We start from the raw sequence: 22,606 nt of genomic DNA on the forward strand, positions 1-22,606 counted from the left end.
CGAATTGAGGTGTGGTTGTTTAAGAAGGGGAGAAAAAAAGAAACAATAACGAGGGTGTTCATACCGACGACCAACAACTTGCTGGTGCGCTCGTCGTGGCCGAACTCGTTCTCGGCGCGGCAAGTGTAGACGGCGCCGTCGCTGCGCTCCGTGCTGGAAATGAAGAGCTCCGAGCGCAGGCCGCTGTCCGTCATGGTCTCGAATATCTCCAGCCTGTGGAACACGGAGGGATGGCAACGTCTGAGCACTGTGGAGTTCATTCCGCGCGGCACTTTTAAGTTGAATGTTTTGTGTGAACTGTGGGAAGCCCCCCCCCCCCCCCCCCCCATCCACCTCGTCCTTTACGACACACGCACACACGCGCGAAAAATGACAAATCCAGTAAGTTTGGAAAATGAGATGATTCAAGGGCCTTAAATATCCTTGAAAATAAATGATATCCTGGAATTCCCTGAAAACTTGTGGTTTAGGGCGACTTTTCGGCATGCAGAGCAACGAACTCCGCCTGGGGGATATATGCCATGGACACTGTCTATTAGGAAACAATTCTATTTTTTTTTTGTTCAATGTTGCAATGTGGCATGTTGACAGCCACGAACGACATGATTGATTAAATCACCGTTGTCATCGTGGAGCTGCATAAAGCCAGATCAAGTGACCAAGACGTGTCACTATTTTGTTGTTTCGCTAGTTCACGCCGCAGCCATCCTGGTTCCGTTTGCGAGCCCTAGAGGCTCTAGAAATGCCCGTCGGAAAGTAAGTTTCAGCGATTTGGCTTTAATACAACGGGTATCTTTGGGTGAAGGCATTACAACGGGAAAGTCAACTTTGAAAAAGCACCTGAAGAGCTTGAAGCCAGCTCCAACTCAGCAGCTGCACAGCTGAAAAAAATTGTAGCTTAGACCTCAGATCTGACTCATTTTCATTGTGTGTGTACGAATAAGTTTTGTTTCCCTTTCTTGAAATTTGTCCTTATACATCCCTGAAATCTTTGACAGTCCTTGAACTTTGAGACGAATGTTCAGCACGAACCCTGCTGACATGCTCTAGTCGTCTTTAATATATATACATTCTTCATTTGATATGTTTGCCTTTTGTGTTGCTTTCTTTATTTTGTGCTCCTGGCTTCGGAACACTGTCAAGCCCAGAACTCGTTCATTACCGGGACATTCAGCCACGTCAACAGGGACGCGCGAAGGGTTGGTCTCCTGCCTGGCAAAGCGCGCGGCTGAGATCTCTCTCACGTCGACGCTCGTTCTCAAAAGTCTCGCGAACGCTTCCGCGGCTTTAAAAGCGATAGCGGGCCGACCAAAGCGCAGCCCACAAGACTGCAAAGGCAGGGGAGCCGCTCTTCGCCGCTGCCTCTCTCGAATTGGTTCGGCCTCTGTCTCATTTTACACGCCCGCAGGAGGGCGAGAATGCACGCTTCAAACAGCAAAGCAGCGAACGGGGTTGAAGAGCGCGTCCTTCGCCTTCTGTCATCCTCTCTGGCGACGCGCCAGCGGCTAGACGACGCGGCACGAGCAGCATATGGTTGGGCCGGTGGTTCCAGATGCCGAGTGCTTTCTTTTGCCGGCTTCGCGTTGCTCTTTGCTTTAACCGTTATCTTTTTTAAACGGGGCGTGCTAATTCCTCGCTGTGTATAGCACGCCCAGTTTTTGCTAGAGTCGGGTTTTAAGACAGAGCGACGCGTGCAAGGCGCAAATGCATGTTCGAAGAAATTCGTGTTGTGGCGCTGAACCTAGCTGATTTCAGATCAGTCGCGGTCGCCACGCGCAGTTCTTGTTGACAGCTATATAGCGTCCACAGAAATCTTAATGCTGATATTATCGTGTGGCGCAAGAACAATTGCGTTCGCTTATGCTATACCGCCTTCTTATTTCTCGCCTGGGAAACGTCAGCAGAAAATCATGAGCTTCGCGCGCTGCCTTTACCAAGTTGTCTTGCCCCTATAAATTGGTTCTTCTTACCTTGGGCAGTGGCGTTAGCCGAGGCTTATCGCAAATCGTTGATTGATTTCACCTATTCGCAACTGGATGATCACTTTCTCATTGAAAGTATCAACGAAAAGTTGCATAAAAGATACCAAAACGAGTAAGCTCGCTACCTAAGCTCATGTCTTGGCAAAATTCAAGGATATCCTTTACCCTAGCCGATTTCTGCCATTTGGTATTGGTATACATGCCGTAAAACTGCAGCGACTTGTGAGTTCATTTTCTTTAGTTTGGAGAGGTGACCGTGCAGTGAAAGAGAGAAATATAGGTCGACACCTCAGCGAGTAACCGGCTATATCTCAACATGCTGGTAACTGTTACGGGAATATAACTTTTTAAATAGCAAGCATGTGGTGGCATAGACAGGAATTCCGAGTAATACCACCGCAGCAGAAATTTTCGCACACAATATTACAGTATACAATCTACAGTACAGCACACAATCTGCGCCTTGTGTACACGAAGATCGCGCGTACGGGCCGTGCGTGATTATGCATGCATTCCATGGCTGCTGTGGAAAACCGTAAACTCGGCGGGACATGACCCTGCTGTCAGCTGCAACTAGATTCGTCACAGTGTCCGAAAATTCCCACTTTGCTTTTACAGTTCCCTTTTTCTTTCTCCGCGGAGGCAAAGAATTTGTTTGGGTATACATGCGGCCATTTGCGAGCAAGCCTTGGCGGTTTCGTCGTGCCGCATAATTTCCGCCGGATGACTCGGCAACACTGGCGTCTCTGGGCTGGACGCGTTCACGCCCTTGCGTTCAGGCGTCAGTCACTTCGAGTTGTCGAGGGTGTCGCTAACGTTCTGCGCTGCTTGCGCGGGGCGTTGAACAGAAAACGCTGTTTAATGCATGTCTTTGAATACAACTTTGTCGAGAAGAATGTTGCTTAATGCCTTGGCGACGCCCCTGGGAGTATCTTCCTCTAGTGAATGGCGGCAGTGGGCTATTCCGGCACGGTGTACCGCATAGATGCATAGCCATCTTTTTTTTTTTTTTCAACGCGCAAAAATGGGCATGCCATTGTGTCTTCCTGTCAAAACTGGCGATGGAGCGCACGTAACTGTTGGCGCCCGTTTGAACCTTCGCCAAAGAGAGGGCAGTTTAGTGAATGCTGGCAGAGGATAAGATGGCGCGATGAAATTGCAGGCGTAAGATCGGTCGCGCTTGTGCAAGACTAGCGTAATTGGAGATCTCTGGGAGCGTCCTTTGACCTTAAGTGAACTCAACATAGATGGCCGTTTATGATGATCATGACGATGATGCTATTTATTTAGCTTGGTGACAATTGAATAGCTTGCAATCGTCCAGAAATGCTCCGTCACACTCGTGGCTACTTCATCGGTCACTTCATTTATTCTCAGTAAACCAAAACATATCCTAATTTCGTCATTTTGGCATGACAATCGAATCAGAAATACAGTTATCTATGGAACATTTGCTTACTCTATTCAACATATCTCTATTTAGCACGTTGTTACCTACTTCGATTGAAAAGGTGCCGTTGCCCTCAGGGCGGCATGGCCGTGTTAGCAACCTTTGAAGCCTTTCAAGTTTAACAAAGAATCGTTCTGAATAACAACGAAATCAAATCGGCGGGTGTGATTTTTGTGTGCAGTGGGACTTCCTGAAGGTTACGGCCATGCCGGCAGGCGCTGCCTAACCTCGGACACCGCAACATTCTCGCCCTGGGCGGACGCCTGAAGCGTCGTCGCGCCGGAGAGCAGCCATCATCACTTCGCCTTTTCCAGGTGTGTCTCTCTGTTTAGCCGCGGAAATAATGGCTGGGCAAGGTCAGTGGTCGTGCCGCACCGTTTCACCACCATTATCTCGCTCGCTCTCTCCTTCATCTACTCACAGGCGCATCTTTTTTCGTTAGCTGCTTTTGTGGCATTTATCCGTTATGTTCTATTGCAGCTGACTGTAGTTGTCGGGGGAAAAAGAAACAGAATACTACGCGCACCTCTGCTTTCGAACAGGAATACTGAAAACAACAATCAGCAGGCGGAGGCAAAACGCAAGATGCGTTCTGGCACCATAGCATGAGTTAAAAATGCTAGGTATAACAAGATCAACTTGTGTCGTCTGTGTCCTTTCGCTGCTGTACAGCGTCGTGGCAACTGAAGCCGGTCTTTCGTAGGATGGAATCCTGGTAGAACACCACGTGGCACTACATCATTGCAACTACGAACTATGGAATTTTCAACTTCGACAATCTAAGCTTTCTTATCCTCTTATTTAAGTTAGCTCACGCTTAAACTCGCTGGCGTGACCTTTCGCAGCACGGCCATCGCACGCCGTAATTTTGTAATTTTGATGTCGCTGTCCCTGCGAAGCGGCGGCTTCGCTCAAGCGGCTGCTTCCAAAGATCGATTGTTTTCGCGACAGATTAATTCCGATAGACTAGCCGCGCGCTCCGTAAACACTCCTCTGTTTGCTGCGTGCCCGTGGACCTGAAACGCGAAAATGAAGCTCCTCGCGGCTGTCGGAGACGCGGGGAGAAGGTGGCGAAACAGTGGAAGTGCAAAGAAAAAGGAGAGAGGGTGGAAGAAAAAGAGAAAGAGAGAAGGAAGGAATGACGAATGAAATAAAAAGGAATCTCGTCGCACGCGGTGTGACTTCACAAATGACCGCTCTGCTGACTCCGAGAGTGGCCGGGTAATTGCGCGGCCACGGAGCGCCTGGTTGCACATTTTGACGATTCTGATTTTCCCGTGTATTTTTTTTTTCTTACTCGAGCGATGAGTAAAGGGCAAGCAAAAAATACAATAGTAGACGAGCGCGCGACGCAACCTGGGAAGGAAGGTGAGTTGGAGGAATGAGCCTTGGTTGAAGAAGAAACAAGAGAAGAAAAGAAAATCACAAGAAAGAATGAAACGAGGTGTAACTAGGCCGCTGAATATGGAAAAAAAAAAAAAAAAAGATGCGACGTCTGAGCGGGTCGACGAATGGTGGCGAGAGGAAGCGTACGTATCCTGTTTTTCGCGTACGCGTATGATAAAAACATGGAATGCTCGCTGGCAAACTCTATGTATACAGTGTCATCCCTCTCTGTTCTTTTTTGTCTTTTTATTTAGCATGTGTCTCGCGTCTGCAGCACATTCTATTCTCGGAAAGCGTGACGAAACGTGGGAACCGCTCGGCGTCGTCGTCTGTGGTCTCGAATGAGCGATTCGCCTTAGGACATAGCGTAGCACCGTTCGGCGGAGTCATTAGTCACGCTAGTGCACGTAGTTCTTGCTGCCTCTGACCTTCGTGTTTATTTGCGTGCGCTACGTCAATTCTAGCCTCTTATACATTTACATTGTTTCTATTAGGGCTCGTATACGCTTTCGGCGGTGATTCGGAGAATCCATTCGCATGCGCGTCGTTGGCGGCAAGAGCTAATCATTGGCTCGTACTTTGGTTACATTGCTTATCGGTGTTGTGTGGCGACCTGTCCTCGCAACCCAGTTTTGCGTACGGGCGAGTTTGTGTGTCTGTGGCCATATTTTTGTTGCCGTATAGAGAACATACGCCTACATGCAAACATCATAGCGCTAACGTCGGCGAGGTGCCGCTGCCAGTACAAGATATGAGAAGGAGCAAGCGTTGAGAGGGGCGCGTTATAACGCCGAACAGGACACTCAGTAGCTTATGCCGATCCAGAGCGCGGGATTAGCCGAAACACACACACACACACACAAATAGAAAACTGTTCGCGCATTATCAACAAAAGCATTGGTTGGTTTCTCCGAATCCTGTTTCGGTAGAGTCACGACTTGGAGCATCGTCTTCTCCGGCGCTCCGCAGTTCTGTCACTTAGACGTCCCGGATGACGTAGAATGTTACCTGGTTGGAATTACGATCATTAAGTCACATTGAATTATTTTCCCACAATGTCCCCTACCCTCCCACTGGGCTGTAGCATTGTGCAGCTTATCTGGTAATTACCATTTGCTGAATCACCTTACTTCGTCTTTAATCTTTGGTTTAGTCGAAGGTGCAAAGGGCTCTGCTAGGCGCCTGGTGAAACAGCGCACAAAGTTTCCAGTATATATGAGCCCCTCGAAGTTAGGCCTCCACGGTTTCGCGGCCCCTAAATAGATCGGGGCTGCGGACTATATTTGCACGCTGTCGGCGCTACTTTCATTGTTTCGCGCTTGGATCATGCTGCTGGGCACAAAGTTCATTTTCTGTGACCTATGGCCATATTTCCTGTGACCTATGGCCCTAGTAGACCGTGTGCAGGTTAAAGTGGCTCTACTACTTCAATAAATCATATTCGTTTCCTGAAAGCGTGAAATAGTTGAGATAAACTGTATATTTCGCGATCATCGATGAAATCGCAGAATCCTGAGGCGAGGCTGTAGAGCTGTAAAATCTAGCTATAAACACGTCGCTATCGCTGTCTGTGCGAACACTTGAGAAACTGCGCGGGCAACTAGTAGCAGTGGTTAAGATACTTGAGCATAAACCACGTTCACCAGACCAAACAAAACCTGCGGAGGGGGGCTTTCACAGGGTTTGCTGTATATAACTATTTATTTGAGGGCGCACATTCTTACTTTTGGAATTGAGGCAGCCACTCTGAATATTTCAAATGAACAAGACTTGAGCGTTGAGCTGCTTCATTCCGCAGTTGCACCAAATCTAAAATTTAGGGCGCGATGTGCCATAAATTAAGTTGGAAAGTTAATTAGTGATCACTTTTGTCAAACAGCGGTTATAACGCATTTGCTTATATCCGCCGCCTATAATTCTGCGTTGCCGGATAAAAAGCTGCATTATATCCACTCTACATCCTTCAAGAAAATGTGCTGTTCTTCCGCTACGCGGAATAGTAATCTATTCGCAAAGGAAGATCTCAGTGTCTGAAAGCGAAGGTTCAAAGAAAAGCACTGCGCGCATTCCTTCGCCGATAAGGGCCTAACAGTACAGCCAGATGAAACCTGTCGATGTCACGCATCCCCGCTGTCGCATTGTGTAGAAGAAGTAGACGGTGAAAGAGAGAGACAAAGAGAAAGCCAAGCTCGTTGCATCACTTATAAATGCACACCACACACGCACGCACGGGGACCCAGCGCGCGCAGGAACAGCCGCTCCTCGTTTCGCAAGAGATGCAGGTTCGTTGCTCCCAAATAGATGACGTCACCTCTCCCTGAGCGCGCTCTGGCTCGGCCCTCTGCCCAGACTCCTCAGCCACGGCGACTACTGCGGCCGGAGCGTTGTGGGGAGCGGGAGAGGGTTCTGGGGAATGTAGAGCGGGAGGGGCCGCACTGCAGCGTCCGCGGAAGCAGGCGTGTGCGGAAGAGGGCGGGAGAATAATATTGATCGCGGCGCCGGGTGTGCCTGGTGGCCCCGTTCGGCGGCGTTGTTCTCTTCCTCCCCTCCGGTGTGGCTCGCTTCGGGCTCCCTGCCGGCACTGGCACTGCCACTGGCGCCCGTGGGTGATCCCTCCCCGCTTGTTGTGCTATATAGCCCGGGGCCTCCTTAACCTTCACATTTTTTGGGTCGCTCGCTCGCTCCCGTTTCGGCAGACGCTACGCAGTTAAGAATCGCTTGTGCGTGTATGTAAAGCTTCTCATGTATGCGGTTTTGAATGTCCGCATCCTCGCGCGCTCAACGACGACTTGTGCGCTCTGCGACCTAAAAAACTAGGGCAGAGGGAAGCAGGCAGTGAGATGCGCCCGGTGACTGCTTTCGTGTTGTGTGCCTACTGTTAAGGACTTCTGTTATGAGGGCGGAGTGCTAAAATGCTCGTGTACTTTGATTGAAGTACAGCGTAGGCTAAGTAAACTCGAGTGGTCAAACATAACTAGGGGCTAGCCGCAACGGCGTCTCTCGTAGTCCCGGTGCTGCTTCGGAATGCTGAACAACATTGATCAGCAGACCACTCAACTCAGTATTAGTGACGTCATAATCAGGCCACCTGATTTCTGCTCGATGCCCAGCGTACGTTTGCTCGCCTCTTTTGGACATTTATATGCTGTGGCACGGTACACTGCTCGCATGCATGTTTTGCTTACTTATGCAGGATTCTCGACCATGGATGATGGTGCGTTGCTGTACGAAAACGCCTGCGACACAGACACACAGCAGACCAGACGGCGCGCTCCTTGTCGCCTGTATTCACCTTGTGTGTTAGTGTCCATTTGGCGCTAGGAGCTTTTGCTGTAATGTGTGATCTAAGGACAGCGTAATTGCGGGAGTCGAGAGGGAATTTGATAGTTAGTAACCGCGCTTAGAGAAATCTGCGGATCAACAAGGTGCTTAATAAAACATCATAACAAAATTCAGTATGTGTAGCAGGAACGAGCACGTCAATAGCTCGTGCTTTCGTGACATCGTAATTTTGATTTCAGTGGCGTTACCGGCTTATATTGCGCATCTTTGCAGACCATGTGTAGACGTCTCCGATTTGGCTGATTGGCGAGTGTCGTAAAGTGCGCCACAATTGTCCTTAAATAACTGTGTACTCTAAGCTTATTGCACATCTAGTAGTGAAAAAGAATTTTGCTTTTTCTTAGAGGAGACTTTCAGTCAGGATCTACTGCGAGATCTGGCGCTTTTCAGCTTCACAACTGGCAGGAAAATAGAAAGCTGATCCAGCCGGCAAATAATCACTATGAAAATACAGTGTGAACAAGGCGGACACAATAAAAAAGGGAGAGAATGCGGTGATGGCGTTGTACTTGTTCCGTGGTCGAACGAAATTACTCGCGAGCTGCCACAATTGCTCTCGTATCCTGTCTTACATCTTTGTGTCGAGTTTAAAATTTTCTCACGTGCACTTGAACTGCGATGAAGTAAAAAGCTCGTTAAAACACAGTTTGTTCGCTTCTGTATAAAGCCTCACGAAATGGCGTACATTTGAATCATTAATTTCCCTGTCGTTGTACAATTTTCTCTAGCTATGCCTTCCAACCCATCGTTGCCCTGCCCTTTCGGTCGCATTTCTGGGCATTCTTTCGTTATATTCTTGCGTTGCGTTTCTGGGCCACAGCGGGGAATATTCGCGCGCGCACGCTGCAGGCATTCGTGCTTCCATAATGAATGGGAGGCAGAAGCGGTGACCGTTTCAAAACCCCGTTCCTTTGTTACGCCACCAGACTGTTCGCGTTTCGCACACGAGCTCTCATGCTCCGTTATACATGGGCTCTAGTACGTATATGCCACTGCGACGTAATCCTCTCATACATTGCCACCGGATGCGCTGCTTTTTTTTATTCCTATTTATTTATTTTTGCGAAATGGCATTCCACGCTTTTGCGCACGCGATGAATACTTATAAAATTTGCGCGATTGACGCGCAGGCAAGCGATGTGCGCAAAGCAACGGGTCGCCGCTATAAGCGCCATCGTGTTTTCAGCAACCTGTGTGCCTCTCATTTGAAAACAATATACGCAGTTACAGGCCTCTATAGTATACACTGTTCGTCGAGATGTGCGTACTTGCCGTGTCTCTTTCCGTCAACGTGCATAAAAGAAGAAAAAATCAGCGCGATGGCATTTGCTCATAGATTTCATCGCTGTGCGGATGACACCAGAACTGAAACCTCCATTCTTCATGACTGACTGATCGATTTGAGCGTCCCAGAAATATGGCTTGTCTATAAGGGATGCCATGGGTGAGAACTACAAATAAATTTTGAGCGTGGGGAGTTCTGCAACGGGTGTCGAAATGTCGGAATGCGTAGTTGTTCTTGCATTGCGTCACCGATGCGAATGCGAATTAACATTCCGTTCTGCTGTAAATGTGTTGTGCAATTGAGAGCGAGATCTAAAGCACCTCGGCTACGTCATTTCAGTTGTGTTACAGCATAAAAGATTCAGTGGCGATTGAGTGGGAAATGCAAGATATATGTTTTTTATATGTACACAAACGCACAATTAGCTCTCCCATACCCATTATACCCCCACCACTTGGCCTACGTCCAACATTTCACACACATATACTTTTTCCCACTTTGACACGGCTAATGCTAACGCATCTAGAAAAAGAAAAGAAAAAGACGAACCTACATGAGACGAAAAAAAAATCGTCAAAGCAAAGCTGATTTCAACAGAGAACAGCGAAATGCTCTGTCGGACAAAAACACAGGTTGTGCTTTGCAGTCTTTAACAATTGGCGCACACTTCTTCCACGTACGTGACGGCTGCAGCACAAGGGATAAGCTCAGTCATATATACTGCATGGTTGACACATATGGATCAATTCGAACACTGTGTGAGGACCACTGCGTACACAACCGTGGTTCTCTGCAGCTGAAAAATCAATACCCCGAGCACAGATGGATCTGCCTGTTAAAGGCGCTCGAGTCTATTCGAGTTTTACGTTCCGGAGCTTGATAATTCCCGCCTTCTTTCCGCAACGTGCGATTCTGTCGTCCTTGCTGTTTGTTTTTTCGCGCGGCACATTGCAGCGCGCGCTATACGCTCTCAGTTCTTCAAGAAAGAAAAAAAAAAGAAGTTAATTATTGCACTGAAAGCCTCTCTCGGCCGCATTCCGTAGGCAGGGCCGGAAACATGGATCGAACGTGCCGTGCGTGTGACGTGATTTAATTACGCGAGTAACCTAATTAAATCCTTCCCTTAGCGCTGCATATGTAGCCCACGCGCAGTTCGATTGGGAGGCGCACATATTCTTTTAACTTGCCCGGCTTCACAGACAGTATCTGGAGCGTGTTCGCTTCAAGTGCGTGCCTAATTACCGGGAAAATACATAGGTGTATATGTGTACTTTTTTTTCCCCCGGTAGTGTTTCTACAATTCCCGACAGATAGTTTCAACTTGAATTTGTTATCACCCACACCTAGGTAGCAGGCTGGTTAAGTGCACGCACGAGAATGGGAGGTGGCAGTCACTGCTTATTGATTGCCGTACTAGTGACTACATGAAGCCTGGATCGCAACATGTCTTGCCTGGCCTTCACAGTTCATGCGTATTTAGGCAGCGACAAAATTTCGAAGCAGCAACTGGAGCGAAGTTAGCGCTGTGCTGACTTTCTGGCAGTGTTCAAGTTTAATGATGTCTTTCTATATTTGTACGGAATTCCGTTTCGTTATGACAATGACACAAGCGTAGAGCGTAACGCGCTCATGATAACATGTCTGCGCCACTGTAATCCGCATTTCAAGCTGGCCAGTACGAGGTCGAACCGTTGTCGTCGGTATGTTAACCATATGATTTCTTTGAACAACGCCGTTGTGAACGGCATCACCTTGAATAACATCGATAGAGAGGCATACCCGCAGGCACGTGTAGCGAATATAAATTTCGCACCTTTGATTTAAGCTTGACGCTCTAGTGCAGCAACCCACTGCACATCGTTTGCCTATGGGATGCATGGTGCCACGCACAAGCACACAACGAATAGCAAGATGTGAAATGTGATATGAGCGGCATAGCAAAAATAGGCCTAGTGTCGAAGTGTTTGCCGCCGCTGGTGCTTATTTCACGCTATACACCGATTACAGTCTCACTGACGTCGCCAGTACCGTTGTCGACGATATTTATTTGTTGAAGTGCTACTGCTCGCTTAGTGTCGCCACTGATTTTCCTGTGCTAGTGGACGGCACCTTCTTGTTCGTTATTTGCTCGCAGTTTTAACTTGTTTCACGAGATGTACGCCTAAAACGCGTAACAAAGTCACTGGTCTGTAGTCGTTCTTCGCTTAATCTATGCACGTTTAGCGTCCATTATATTCTTTTCCTTTCCATTATGTCTATACATGCACACTTTTTAAGAATTCAGCGTGTCAGGTACCTTGCATGGATCTACACATTATCGCCGAGTTATCATGTCACGAACACCAGAGAGGTGCCCCATCGCTGCTTGCCGTAATAGCTGACAGCTTCAAGTCACTTAAATCACCGCATTGTAGTTTCACAGTTGATTTGTATGACATTGCCGGCTTGAACACACTTTGGGTAGCAGTTATGTAGGGCGTACCAGCTAATGTTAGCCAACATGTTCGACGAAACGAAGAAAGAAGATTTCCAAACCATGGTGCAAGATACGATTTGAAGATCTACGGTGTTCCGTCGTCAGCCCTCTGAGGACCGAGCACCGTAAGTCTTATAATTGTGTGTTGTACAGTGTTCTGTATTTCTTCTTTCTTCTTTTTTTTTTGGGGGGGGGGGGACAACTTGGCTAACATTAGCTGGGACGCACGGTGTGATGTGCTAACAAGACGAATAAAGAATGAAAAAAAGAAAGAATAGAAAAGAAAGTAGAGCAAGCAGAGTCTCACCGTGAGTTTCCCCCTCGGTCGATTTTCTGGACGCCCTTGGACCAGGCGACGGTGAGCGGCTGGTCTCCCTGGGCGTCGCACACCAGCCTCGCGTTCTCGCCCCGCCGAGCGGTCACCACGCTGTGCTTCTCGGTGAACTTGGCCGGCACTGCGAGTGTCCGCGTGCAGAGCATCCCACCATTAGTATGTGCGCTCGTGGCCACCGTCTCATAACGCCGTGCGATGCGAGAGAGTACGAAAGGTAGACAGTGTTCGTCTTACGTTTCTGCTACGTCTGAAAAATGCGGGAGTAGAACGTTACATTGAAGAAGGCACTAAGTGACATTGCATGCACAAAGCAAGGACTCTCATAAAGGAAACCAAAGGGAGAACTGTTAGATCAGATGCTGAACATCTCAACTCTAAACCGCGACGTCGCATATTAATTTGATGTCGAAAACATGTGTGTTCACTTCAACCTCATGCGGCGCTTACGATGACCGCAGCCTCCGTCATTTACAGGAGATTAGCCAACTTCGTTTTCGTTCTGCCCTTTTTCGATTTTTTTTTCTTTTTGTGTAAACACAGCAATTAATCCATCTGTCATAGTTCTAACTGCAATGGATAATATAGACTAGACATTCAAATCTGCAATTTTGTTACTGTTTAATTTATGTTGAAGTGTGGCGCTAGGAGTCCTTTGTAGAAATCGAGGAAACGGAGTGAGCGACGCAAACGCTAAGCTTCCCGAAAGAATCCAGTTATCTCATGATCGGGAAGCCGGCGTCATGTGTAGTGAGACCGAGACGATATCGAACAGCCAGCATAAAAAACTCACTCAGGTCTGAAGGCGTATTTCTTTCTTTCTTTTTTGGTGATGATCGTGTATACGGTAAACTACTCGAACAATGCAGTGCAAACAGAGGAAAGTAACGGAAGAATTTTCGTTCGTACAATCAACGAGAAACACTGGCGATACAAAACAGTTTTATGCACTTAAAGGGCAAACATTAGTTGCGACCTCCGTTTGGAGATGAAGAAGGAGACGTGAGATTGTATGAAATTTGTGATAAAACTTTATTTAATATCGCTGTGGGTGCACAAACTGGGTACATATTTGGGATCGCGAAGAAAGAATCATGGTAAAACATGGCTTGTATCACATGTGCTGAGACGTTGGTTGGCATTCGAGAGAAACCACCTGCATGGCTCCGCACTGTAAAACTTGAAGGCATAGCCCGCCTTAGCGGGAACAGGTTACCCAGATACAAGAAAACCTCGCACGTGCGCACCGAGTGACGGACGCAGGGCGAGTACAAAGAGTGTTCAGGCAGCGGCTTTTTTTAAAGGCTTATTTTAAAGCGAAGCTTTTTTTGCCTTTCCCTTGAATTTTTACGCTGCTGCCGCTTTCTTGTCCACCGCGTCGGGGGGGGGGGGGGGGGGAAGGGGGGTTCAGAGTGTTGTATATACATGGCTGGAGCGTGGCAGAAAGGAACGTCGAGGCGAGAAACTGGCTTGGACGTTTCCAACACGTGGCATGTGCACAATGGCCTCTGGAGCACCCTAGGTGTCGCTACTTTAGCCTCTTGACATCTGTATTTATCCGTATCCGTGGCCCCCCTCAAAAGCGTTGCAGAAATGCAGCGTTTGCCTTTCTACTAACGTGCAAGTTCAGAGGGGACCTGTATGGAGAACTGTATGGAGGACCTGTAGGAGGGGGGGGGGGAGGTGGAAGGAGAAAATGGGTTCCCTTAAAGGGAGAGAGGGCGGGAGGGGGAAAAGATGGTGTGAGAAGGCAAGGAAACATTTGTAGCGGTCAAGCTGAAGGTAGGGTGCACTTCTGCTGTTTCTGAAAAATAAACACCACGCAAATTTGTCAAGCGGACAACTGACGCAGGGAGCGCAGACGTAAAGCCACATTAGAACGCCGTAGGGTCTAGGCGACACTAGAGAAGCGGTCACACGTCAAATCACCGCTTATGTGGCCGCCGCAGTAGCTTCATGGCTATGGCATTGCTGGAGGTCGCGGGTTCAGTCCGGACCGTGGCAGCCGCATTTCGACGGAAGCGAAATACAAAGACGCTACTGCAGTTCGATTTAGATGCGCGCTAAAGAACACCAGGATGTCAAAATGAATCCGGAGGCCGCCAGTATGGCGTGCCTCATAATCAGATCGTGATTTTGGCACGTACAGCCCCATAATTCAAATAAAGTTTAACACTTCTGCCTGGATGCGATGTTCCATGTGAGGCAATGATAATGCTCGACCCTCCCAACCCTCGCTCTTTGGCCATACCTCGCCCTTGCGCCAATAAACCTCAAACATCAGTCAATCAATCAACCCTGCCATATGAACAATGGCGCGCAACAACGCATCAAGCAAACACGTATCTCTGTGTGTTCTGTGTGCTAAGTAGACAAACAATAGTGTTGCACGCAAGGTAATGTTTAACATCAACTCACCACTCTCGTATTGGACTAAACGCTGAAGAAATTGCACGTTCGCCGTCAACATCACTGCTAATTATCGTCAATGAAAGCAAAAAGCATAGCAATCTTCGCTTACATCGATTCCCACAGCGCGTGGGATCCGCATGTTTTTTTTTTTTATTTATGAGCTTCTTCTAAAGTAAATCGTTAAAAAGCGTGACAATGGCAGTAGACAAACCATAACTTTGCTCTGGCGTTGCCAACTATCATGCACTTTAATGTTCGGAAGGGAACTGCTCGTGTCGGGTGCGATTCGTAACGTGTGTTTTGATTTCCCGAAGAACCATCAGGCTATAAAAATCAATCGATCTTGTTCAGGCGACGATAAATAATTGATCTCACCCAACTACACTGTTAAGCTAACTCAAATAAATAACAATAATTAAAAGAAAGGAAGGAGCAGTTCATTAGTGCTGTGGCAACTGGCGGCTTTCTAGTCGGCCCCTCAGTACCCATCTCCAGTATTGAAAGCAGCCGCACTGAGAAGTGAACAAAAATGCAGAAATAGTCTTGTGTTGAAATTTAAACGGACATTGCAAGCAGAACCTTATGTCCTTTATCATCGTTACCGAGTCCTCCTTGTCGTCTCTGACACTGCCTTGTGTTGGACGCCTTATCTCTTATGGCTCTATTAAATGTGGTGCCTATAGTTAAAGACGATGTCCCGCTTGTGCAAGAGCGCAAGCACTGTCGTGTGGCAAGACCCGCGAGCTTTTTCTTTTTTTTAAATCTCCCGTCGAATGGTTTCGCTGAGCCAAGCTGAACGGGGCTGCGGAAGGGAAGCCGCGCGTCTTGCTTCCCGAGTATTTTTGGGGCTTCTGGAGGCGATGGGGTGTCCGACGTATCTACTTACCGTTGACGGCCACGCGGATCACTTTCCTAAGCGGCTTTCCGACGCCGTTGTCCACGAAACAGGCGTACCTCCCCTCGTCCTTTTTCGTAACGTGCGCGAACGAGACGCTCCCGTTGCTGGTCCTGACGGGCACCGGTGTCTCGGAGTCACCGCAGACCAGGCTGCGTTTGCCTGCACGAAAAAGGTTGGCCGCTTCAGGGTTATGGCGAAATGGTGCAATGATGCCTCTGAGGCGTCGCTAAACAGTTCATTATTCACGCGTAATCCTCTGGAAACTGTCATTACGCACTTTTTGGTCTGCCGTTGCTGAACATTGGTTCGTCTGCACTCCTGCCAAAGGTAGGGAAATCAGTATCCAAATTTGAATTGGGTTCGCCGTGGCAGCTTAGTGGTTAAGTCGCTGCGACGCTCAGATCGAGGTCTCGGGTTCCATCCCACCCACGGCGGCCGCATTTCGATGAGACCGAAATGCAAGAAGTGCTCGGGTACTTAGATTTAGGTTCACGTATAATAACCACAGGTTGTCAAAATTAATTCGCAGTCCCCCTTTATGCGGATATGCCTCATAATCAGATCGTACTTTTTTTGCACATAGAACCTCAGCATTTAATTTAAATTGAAACTGTGATGCTGGGATGAGCCCAACTTGAAAGGTTATTCAGAGACTTAATGCTCAATGTTACTTCTGTAACTCCTGTAAGTGTGAGTTCTGTGCGCCCTAGCGTGTATTCTTTAAATTTTAAACCAAATTTACTTTTTGCATAAAAGTTAAATTAAGTAGCCAGAGGCTTACTGATTCCTCATTACTGGTAGGTAGGGTAAATGGATTAAAACCCATTTTACCCTACATACCTAATGCTCAATGGGAAATCTACTTGATGCAGATTCACAATTAAGTTTGGTTCGAATCTGCACCGCCGCGAGTAATCTTTCTTTCAAAATAAGTTAAAGCTCTATTGCTCAAGGCTGTAATTAAGAAATATGCATTATGTACTAGTGTACATTCCGCTTATGCTGATAATTAAAAGAACGAAAAGGTTTGTAAGCTTCAAGTTCTGGATCAGTACAAACTGATTAGGTCTAATTAAAGGTCCTAACTTAAATGGGAATGTGTCAGTTTATCAGATGGAAAGTCATGGATAGCGTTTAATAGCGCAGCTTCTCCCTCCCTGGCGCGCCTCGTCTAACGCCGCCGCTTTCGTATGGCAAGGGCCACGGAAGCAACAAGGTATACCCTTGACGAGGAGCTCCTCGAACAGGTGTCTTCTCCACGCGGCACTATACAAACAGGTCATAGGCACGTTTGTGCCTTTCCCGTGGCTTGCGGCGCTTCATGCATACGCACGCTCGCTACGGACAGGAAGAGCGCTGGCTATAGTTCGGGGCGGTGCCCCTCGTTCCGCGACATTGGAGACGGGGCGAGTGATTTCGTGTCCCGCGGCGTCTCCACCGCGACTCCTCCCCACTTTCACTTGCTCTCCGTAGAGCAGGGCACGGCACGAAGCACTTGCCGCAAGAAGCCAGGGTCAAGGATGACCAGCTGCACGCCGCGGCGCAGCGATGGCCACCGTGCGGAACCGGCCGACTTCCGGCGTCTCTCGCGCCTGCGTCCCCCTTTCTTGTTCGTGCTAGCTTTGTGCTAATCTCCTTCCGCTATGTCGTTCTCTAGCGCCCGTCATCGCCAGAGCTCCGCGCGATTCTTCCAACTTAGCGAAAATTCTACCCTGCTTTATTTTCTTTTTTGAAGATTTCTTGACGCGGCTTCCGTTCTCCTTGATTTGGGCCTCTGTCAAGCGCCCTAACGCCATATGAAGAACAGAATGCTGCGTTGCTCGGTAGCCTTAGATGAAGAATCTCTCCTTGCTAAGTTATTGAACGGTGGTAAAGTACGAGCAAGAGAGAATGTGTGCATCTCCTTGTGAACCGGACGGGTAATTCTTGCCGTACGCCTCGCATGCTATGGGGTGGTGATGTTCGGTTTCATCAGTATTCCGAAACACAGCACGTGACGAAATAATAGAGAGCGGCGTTTATATCTTTCTCTATCTGTTTCGTTTTATTGCGCAATTACTATGACACTATACAGTTCTGTATTTACAGTGCCAAATTAGTGGGAACTCTGCGATAAAACGGTATCATAAAGCCAATATTAAGCTATATAGTGAACGTAATGAAAACTCTGCAGGCTTTCCTTCAAAGCTGAATACTGCGAATACTAGCCAGACCTCTCTCTTTGTATTTCGTAGTGGTAAGCAATATAGTGTACTCTTTAGAAGTGGTGCGAGCAATGCATTCCTTCTTACAGCTCTGCCCGTTTAACAACGATGCCTAGCAGACGCGGTAAGTGAGGGCATGCTAATGTCGATGTTCACTTCGGCTTACCTCCGGAGACACATCGGCTCCACGTAACGGCGGGCTGCGGGCGCCCCGCTGCAGAGCACCTAACCTGCACCTGGGCACCTTCGGCAGTGGAAACGTCGCGGGGTTCGTCAATCCATTGTGGAGGCTCTGCAAATCGAACATCAGGAGAGACGATCGTAAACAGGGCAGTAGTTGCAATACTTTTCCAAAATCCGTTCACTGTAGGTATTAGGTAGGATACCTGGATATGATCACCCGCAGTAAACAGAAGACCTCTAGGACGCACGCTACCCCTACCCTTCTTTGTATGACTGAAAGCAATTTGGTAGCGATTCGAGTTACAGAGGGAAGGCGAGAAGATACGGACACAAGTTTGTGTTGTCCTTTTTGCTCCGACTTGTGTTTGTACGCCTGCTTTAAGTGACATGTACTCAGCAGCGTTTCTCTGCTTTTTCTTTCTTATTCATGTGTTTTCCCACACCCTTTCTAGCTAGAGGACTACGCGATAATTTAGTTATGGTTGTATTCTGTAGCTGTGATCTTACGTCCGACATCTAAGCGTTGTAAGCCGTCAACGGCCGCGGACGTTTCCAAGATCTCACATAGTGAGGAACTTTCGCTGTGCATATCGTATTTAGGGTGCACCCGCTCTGTCATCTAGGCATTAGTGAGATGAAGATGACCAACGTTTTCCTGCTGTTTGTCTTTCTTTTAAATTGTTTTGGCCAGGCAATTTAGGCAATTTCGCAAGTGCCGATAACGCCCGTGAGCGTAGTGTCTTTCAATCAACGTTACCATCACTTTGTGCGGGGATCACGAGTAGTTTATAACACGCTGACATAGTTAAACTAAACGAAGCGTTGCTGTTATAAGTAGATAGCATCTCCTGATTTTGCACTAACTTATAGATAATTAGCATGAGGAAAACAATGCGATTTGGAGCACACTTACGCTTCACTTCCAGCGTTGATGTGTATCGGTCTGTACCCGCTGCATTGCTCACCACGCAGGTGTAATTTCCTGCACTTGCAGCTGTCACTGGGTCTATGCTCAGTGCCGAGTAATCGTCCTGCGATGATATTCCTTCTCGTACGGGAGCACCGTCCTTGATCCAAGAAAACGCCAGCGGCCGCGTTCCGCTTTGCACGTTGCAGAAGAGTTTGGTGCTGACGCCAGTCACAACGTCGGAGGGGAGCACTAATGGCTGAATGACTGGCCGTTCTGGAAAGTAAATCTTGGTTACACACGCACATGTCCTTGTCTCCGAGATCATCTTAGCAAGCTTTTAACCTCTGGTATTTAGGAACATGCATGCCGAACTCGGCGCTAAGACTACGTTGAGCTGTTGTGCTACTTTAGGTCTGCTGGCGAGGTGGCAGATCGTGTTGAAAGTCTGCTCTGCCCACGCTGTTTTACCGCGCACGACATGTGACCATGCGTGCGTTGCTACCGACTACGCAGCAACCATACATTTTGTCATAGCGCCAAGGCAAGTGCACGTTACGGAACATGAAGTGAAGCTTACCTTGATGTGACGCGGCTTCGTTCAGCGCCAAAATTGTAAGCGCAAACACCATCCGCATTGCGCCGGTTGAAACCTCATAGCGTGCTGGTCCCATCACAACTGCTTTAGTGGTGGGGAGGCTTCACCGCACGGGAAAGTGCATTTGCACAGCTGGAGGCCGAAACTACGGCGAGTAATCCGCTCTTAATGCAAGCTCGGTGCGGGCTTTCGGGCAAGTCGGCGCATGGACGCCGACATGTCTTCTTCGTTTGCAGTGTAAAGCCCACCGCACAGACTTTTGGCGCCACATGGTGGATGCCGGCGTCACTGACGCCGACTGCTGGGTTTTTGTTGCCTGTGAAGTTATTTTAATCACGAGGTCCCTTTTGGCACTCAGGGCCCGTCATCGTCGGTGTATAAATGGAAAGTGTGGCGCCAGCTGACGAAGTTATTCGCTGTGGGGGCTGCATACTGAAAAACAGCGGGTTATTCGTCTTTGAAAAATGAGCGCTTACCTCTGACGGATACCGAAATAGTTTTGGTAAGCCGCCCTCCGATGTCGTTATTTGCATCGCACGTGTATTTTCCTCGATGAGCTTCTGTGAGCGGAAAGAGGGAGACGACAGGCTGCTTCCACGTCTCGAGTGAGTTTTTATCTGCAATGAAAAGCAGGAAGAAATTTCATATCGATTGCGACACGGCTTCGATTAACGGGGATTATACGGTTTTCATGGCCCGGACGTGATCATTTTTCGCTGGGAGACAGTGAAAGACCGGGTAATCACTCACCCGTCAATTTCTTCCAAGTGATCGTCGGTTCCGGCGATCCGGATGCCACACATGTGATGTTCAGCATTCCTCCGACAGTTCCGAACGCATCATTGGGTTCGACAATCCAAACTGGCGGCACTATTAACAAAGTTGTACAAAACATGCTAAGAGTTTTACTCTGTGTGTATACGTACACAGAGACTACAACATTCCAGAAAGGATCTGAACGCGTCCCTACCCCGATAAGTACTGTGGTGTCAAAAACAAGGAGCGGTGACATTTCATGTGGTGGTGTTGAAAGCACTTTACCATCATTACATGCAGTGTTTACTACACCTAATTTTTAGCAAATGTTTAGATACGTATATTTGGTAATGTTTGTATTACAGAGAAAATCTATTGAACCCGCACCTCCACCAAATGTTACGAAAAGGAATCCCGAAGCACAAACGTATGTATAACTATTTACACAGGAAAAGGTTAGTGGCAAATGCGCAGGCTAGTACAAAGGTCACAGCTCCAGTAGACAGTCTACCACTTCCTCTTCGTCTCCCTCCTGCGGGCACGACCCTGTCCAAATGCATCGTAAAACTATTTTCTGTCAGCCTTTCAGTGAAAATGCTAAGATTTCAGTGAAAGTTCTAAAGACTTGCAGTGAAAGTCTTTAGAACGGGCGTTAAAGACTCTTTAAGTTATCGAAATTGACGTGGTTGTACTGCTTTCGTTTGAGCTGAACATGGGTAATTTAACATTATGTCTCTAGACAGCGTACAAGCGCTTTATTCGTGTTATCACTTGAGCTAAGCGATAAGGAAAAACAAAAGGGAGGACGCTGCACACTTACTGTCCACCTTGAGCTGAACTGTATGAGAGTCGCTGCCGTAGCTGTTTGTTGCCGTGCAGGTGTAGTTACCCTGCGAGTCCAGCGACACCGAAGAAATAGCCAAGACGGACACAATGTTGCTGCCGTAGCTGATATCCTTAGAGAAACTTGTGACGTCGCTACCATCCTTATGCCATGAAAAGGTGACAGGTGGTGTTCCCGACGCAAGATTGCACGTGGCGATCACTTTGTCACCGGCTTTCACCCGGGCAGGTAATTGGAATGGCTGGATCTTTGGCGCGTCTGTAACAGGGCGTCAGTTTAGAACAAATCTTCAACTCTTTGCTGCGCATATACTCTATCTTGATCTGTTGACTTGCATGATTCCGTGATCTATAGGTATGTGTAAGGCACATGCACAAGAACATATTTCGAACGGACGAAATTTTTGCTAATATTTCTGTTTTGGCACAGAAAACAATTTTCTTGTCACTCACAGGCAGCCTGATCATTTGCTAGCATCGTGAATTAGTGACGGTGACAGTTGTATACGTATTTTGCGAGATGCCAGTGTTCTTACTTTTGACCGCTGCACTCGAGCTAGATGCATTTATCTCCATGGAAAAAGCAGAAGCTGCTTCCGGCGAAAGATCGCAATCGACAAGCACTGAAGAAGAAACACATTGAAAGCTGTGCATACGTGCCTTGCTTTCTGGCGATGGCAGTCCACGCCAGGACGGTCCAGAGGCCTAGCAGCCGCACTTGGAGGAACATCGTTGCGGTCGGCGGGACGTGCTCACGCGCTCTGCGTAACCGGGATCATCGCGCAACCGTGCAGTCCGTCACGGGCAGACCCGGTTTCCATGCGTGCGCGAGCAGCAGCAGCAGCATCGCAAGGGGGCCGCAAAAACAAAAGCCCTTCGCGGCTCAAGGGTCCCGTGTCGCCACCCGTTCGCCATGCGCGCATCTCGGCGTTACGCGAGAACCCTGGGAGCGTTTTTGTGGTGCCGGTCCCATAGCTCGTAGACGACACAGGATCGTGGCGCCGCGTCGCGGAAGGACGCTTAAGTTCGCCAGCACTGTGTAACAAGTGTTTGCAGGTGGGTACAGCGAGAATGTGCTAAAATTGGAGCTTCGAGGCTTGAAAAAAGCCCTTGAAAGCGCGCTGACGCTGTACTTGGCGCTCTATTTGGTGACATGTGATCGCTGTTGTAAGATCTGAATGCCGGCTTACTCTTGACCAGCAAGGACACAGTTTTCGTGAGTGTAGCACCGATTCCGTTGGATGCCAGACAAGAGTATTTGCCGCTGTATTCGCCCGTTGCGTTGCTGATGACCAGCGTTCCGTTCTGCAGGACTTGGAGTCTGTTTTCAGGAGGCCGCTTCAACTCTGTACCTGCAGGTATTCGGAAATCACAGTCACGTGCCGTGAGGTTGTAAACATGCGGTGCTTACAGCAGTCATTACCTTATATTGTTGCGGCCGGACGTAGAGCGCCGTTACCTTATGAACGCAGGAATTCCTTGACAAACACTGACGTGTTCACAAATACTGTGAAATTTGCCGGATATTAATAGAGACTGCTCTGTTGTGATGT

General features: G+C 48.2%; 1 protein-coding gene across 3 annotated transcripts in view; it reads right to left on the minus strand.

The window, feature by feature from the left end:
* Positions 1–22,606, minus strand: part of LOC142585660 (cell adhesion molecule Dscam1-like) — a 45,605-nt gene that overhangs the window by 18,034 nt on the left and 4,965 nt on the right. The window contains exons 1-6 of one of the 3 annotated variants that reach the window (XM_075696591.1): positions 19,437–19,777; positions 18,863–19,132; positions 17,933–18,058; positions 15,551–15,721; positions 12,229–12,376; positions 65–213 (exon numbers count right to left, since the gene is read on the minus strand). In XM_075696591.1, coding sequence (XP_075552706.1) covers positions 65–213; positions 12,229–12,376; positions 15,551–15,721; positions 17,933–18,058; positions 18,863–19,132; positions 19,437–19,530 — 958 coding nt within the window. In that variant the 5' untranslated portion in view covers positions 19,531–19,777. Of the gene's footprint in view, positions 1–64; positions 214–12,228; positions 12,377–15,550; positions 15,722–17,932; positions 18,059–18,862; positions 19,133–19,436; positions 19,778–19,930; positions 20,072–20,204; positions 20,325–21,030; positions 21,145–22,606 lie in introns of those variants that run through there. The other 2 variants (XM_075696594.1, XM_075696593.1) reach the window with 2 other exon arrangements.

The sequence above is a fragment of the Dermacentor variabilis genome, chromosome 6, assembly GCF_050947875.1.
Source record: "Dermacentor variabilis isolate Ectoservices chromosome 6, ASM5094787v1, whole genome shotgun sequence".
Classification (NCBI taxonomy): domain Eukaryota; kingdom Metazoa; phylum Arthropoda; class Arachnida; order Ixodida; family Ixodidae; genus Dermacentor; species Dermacentor variabilis.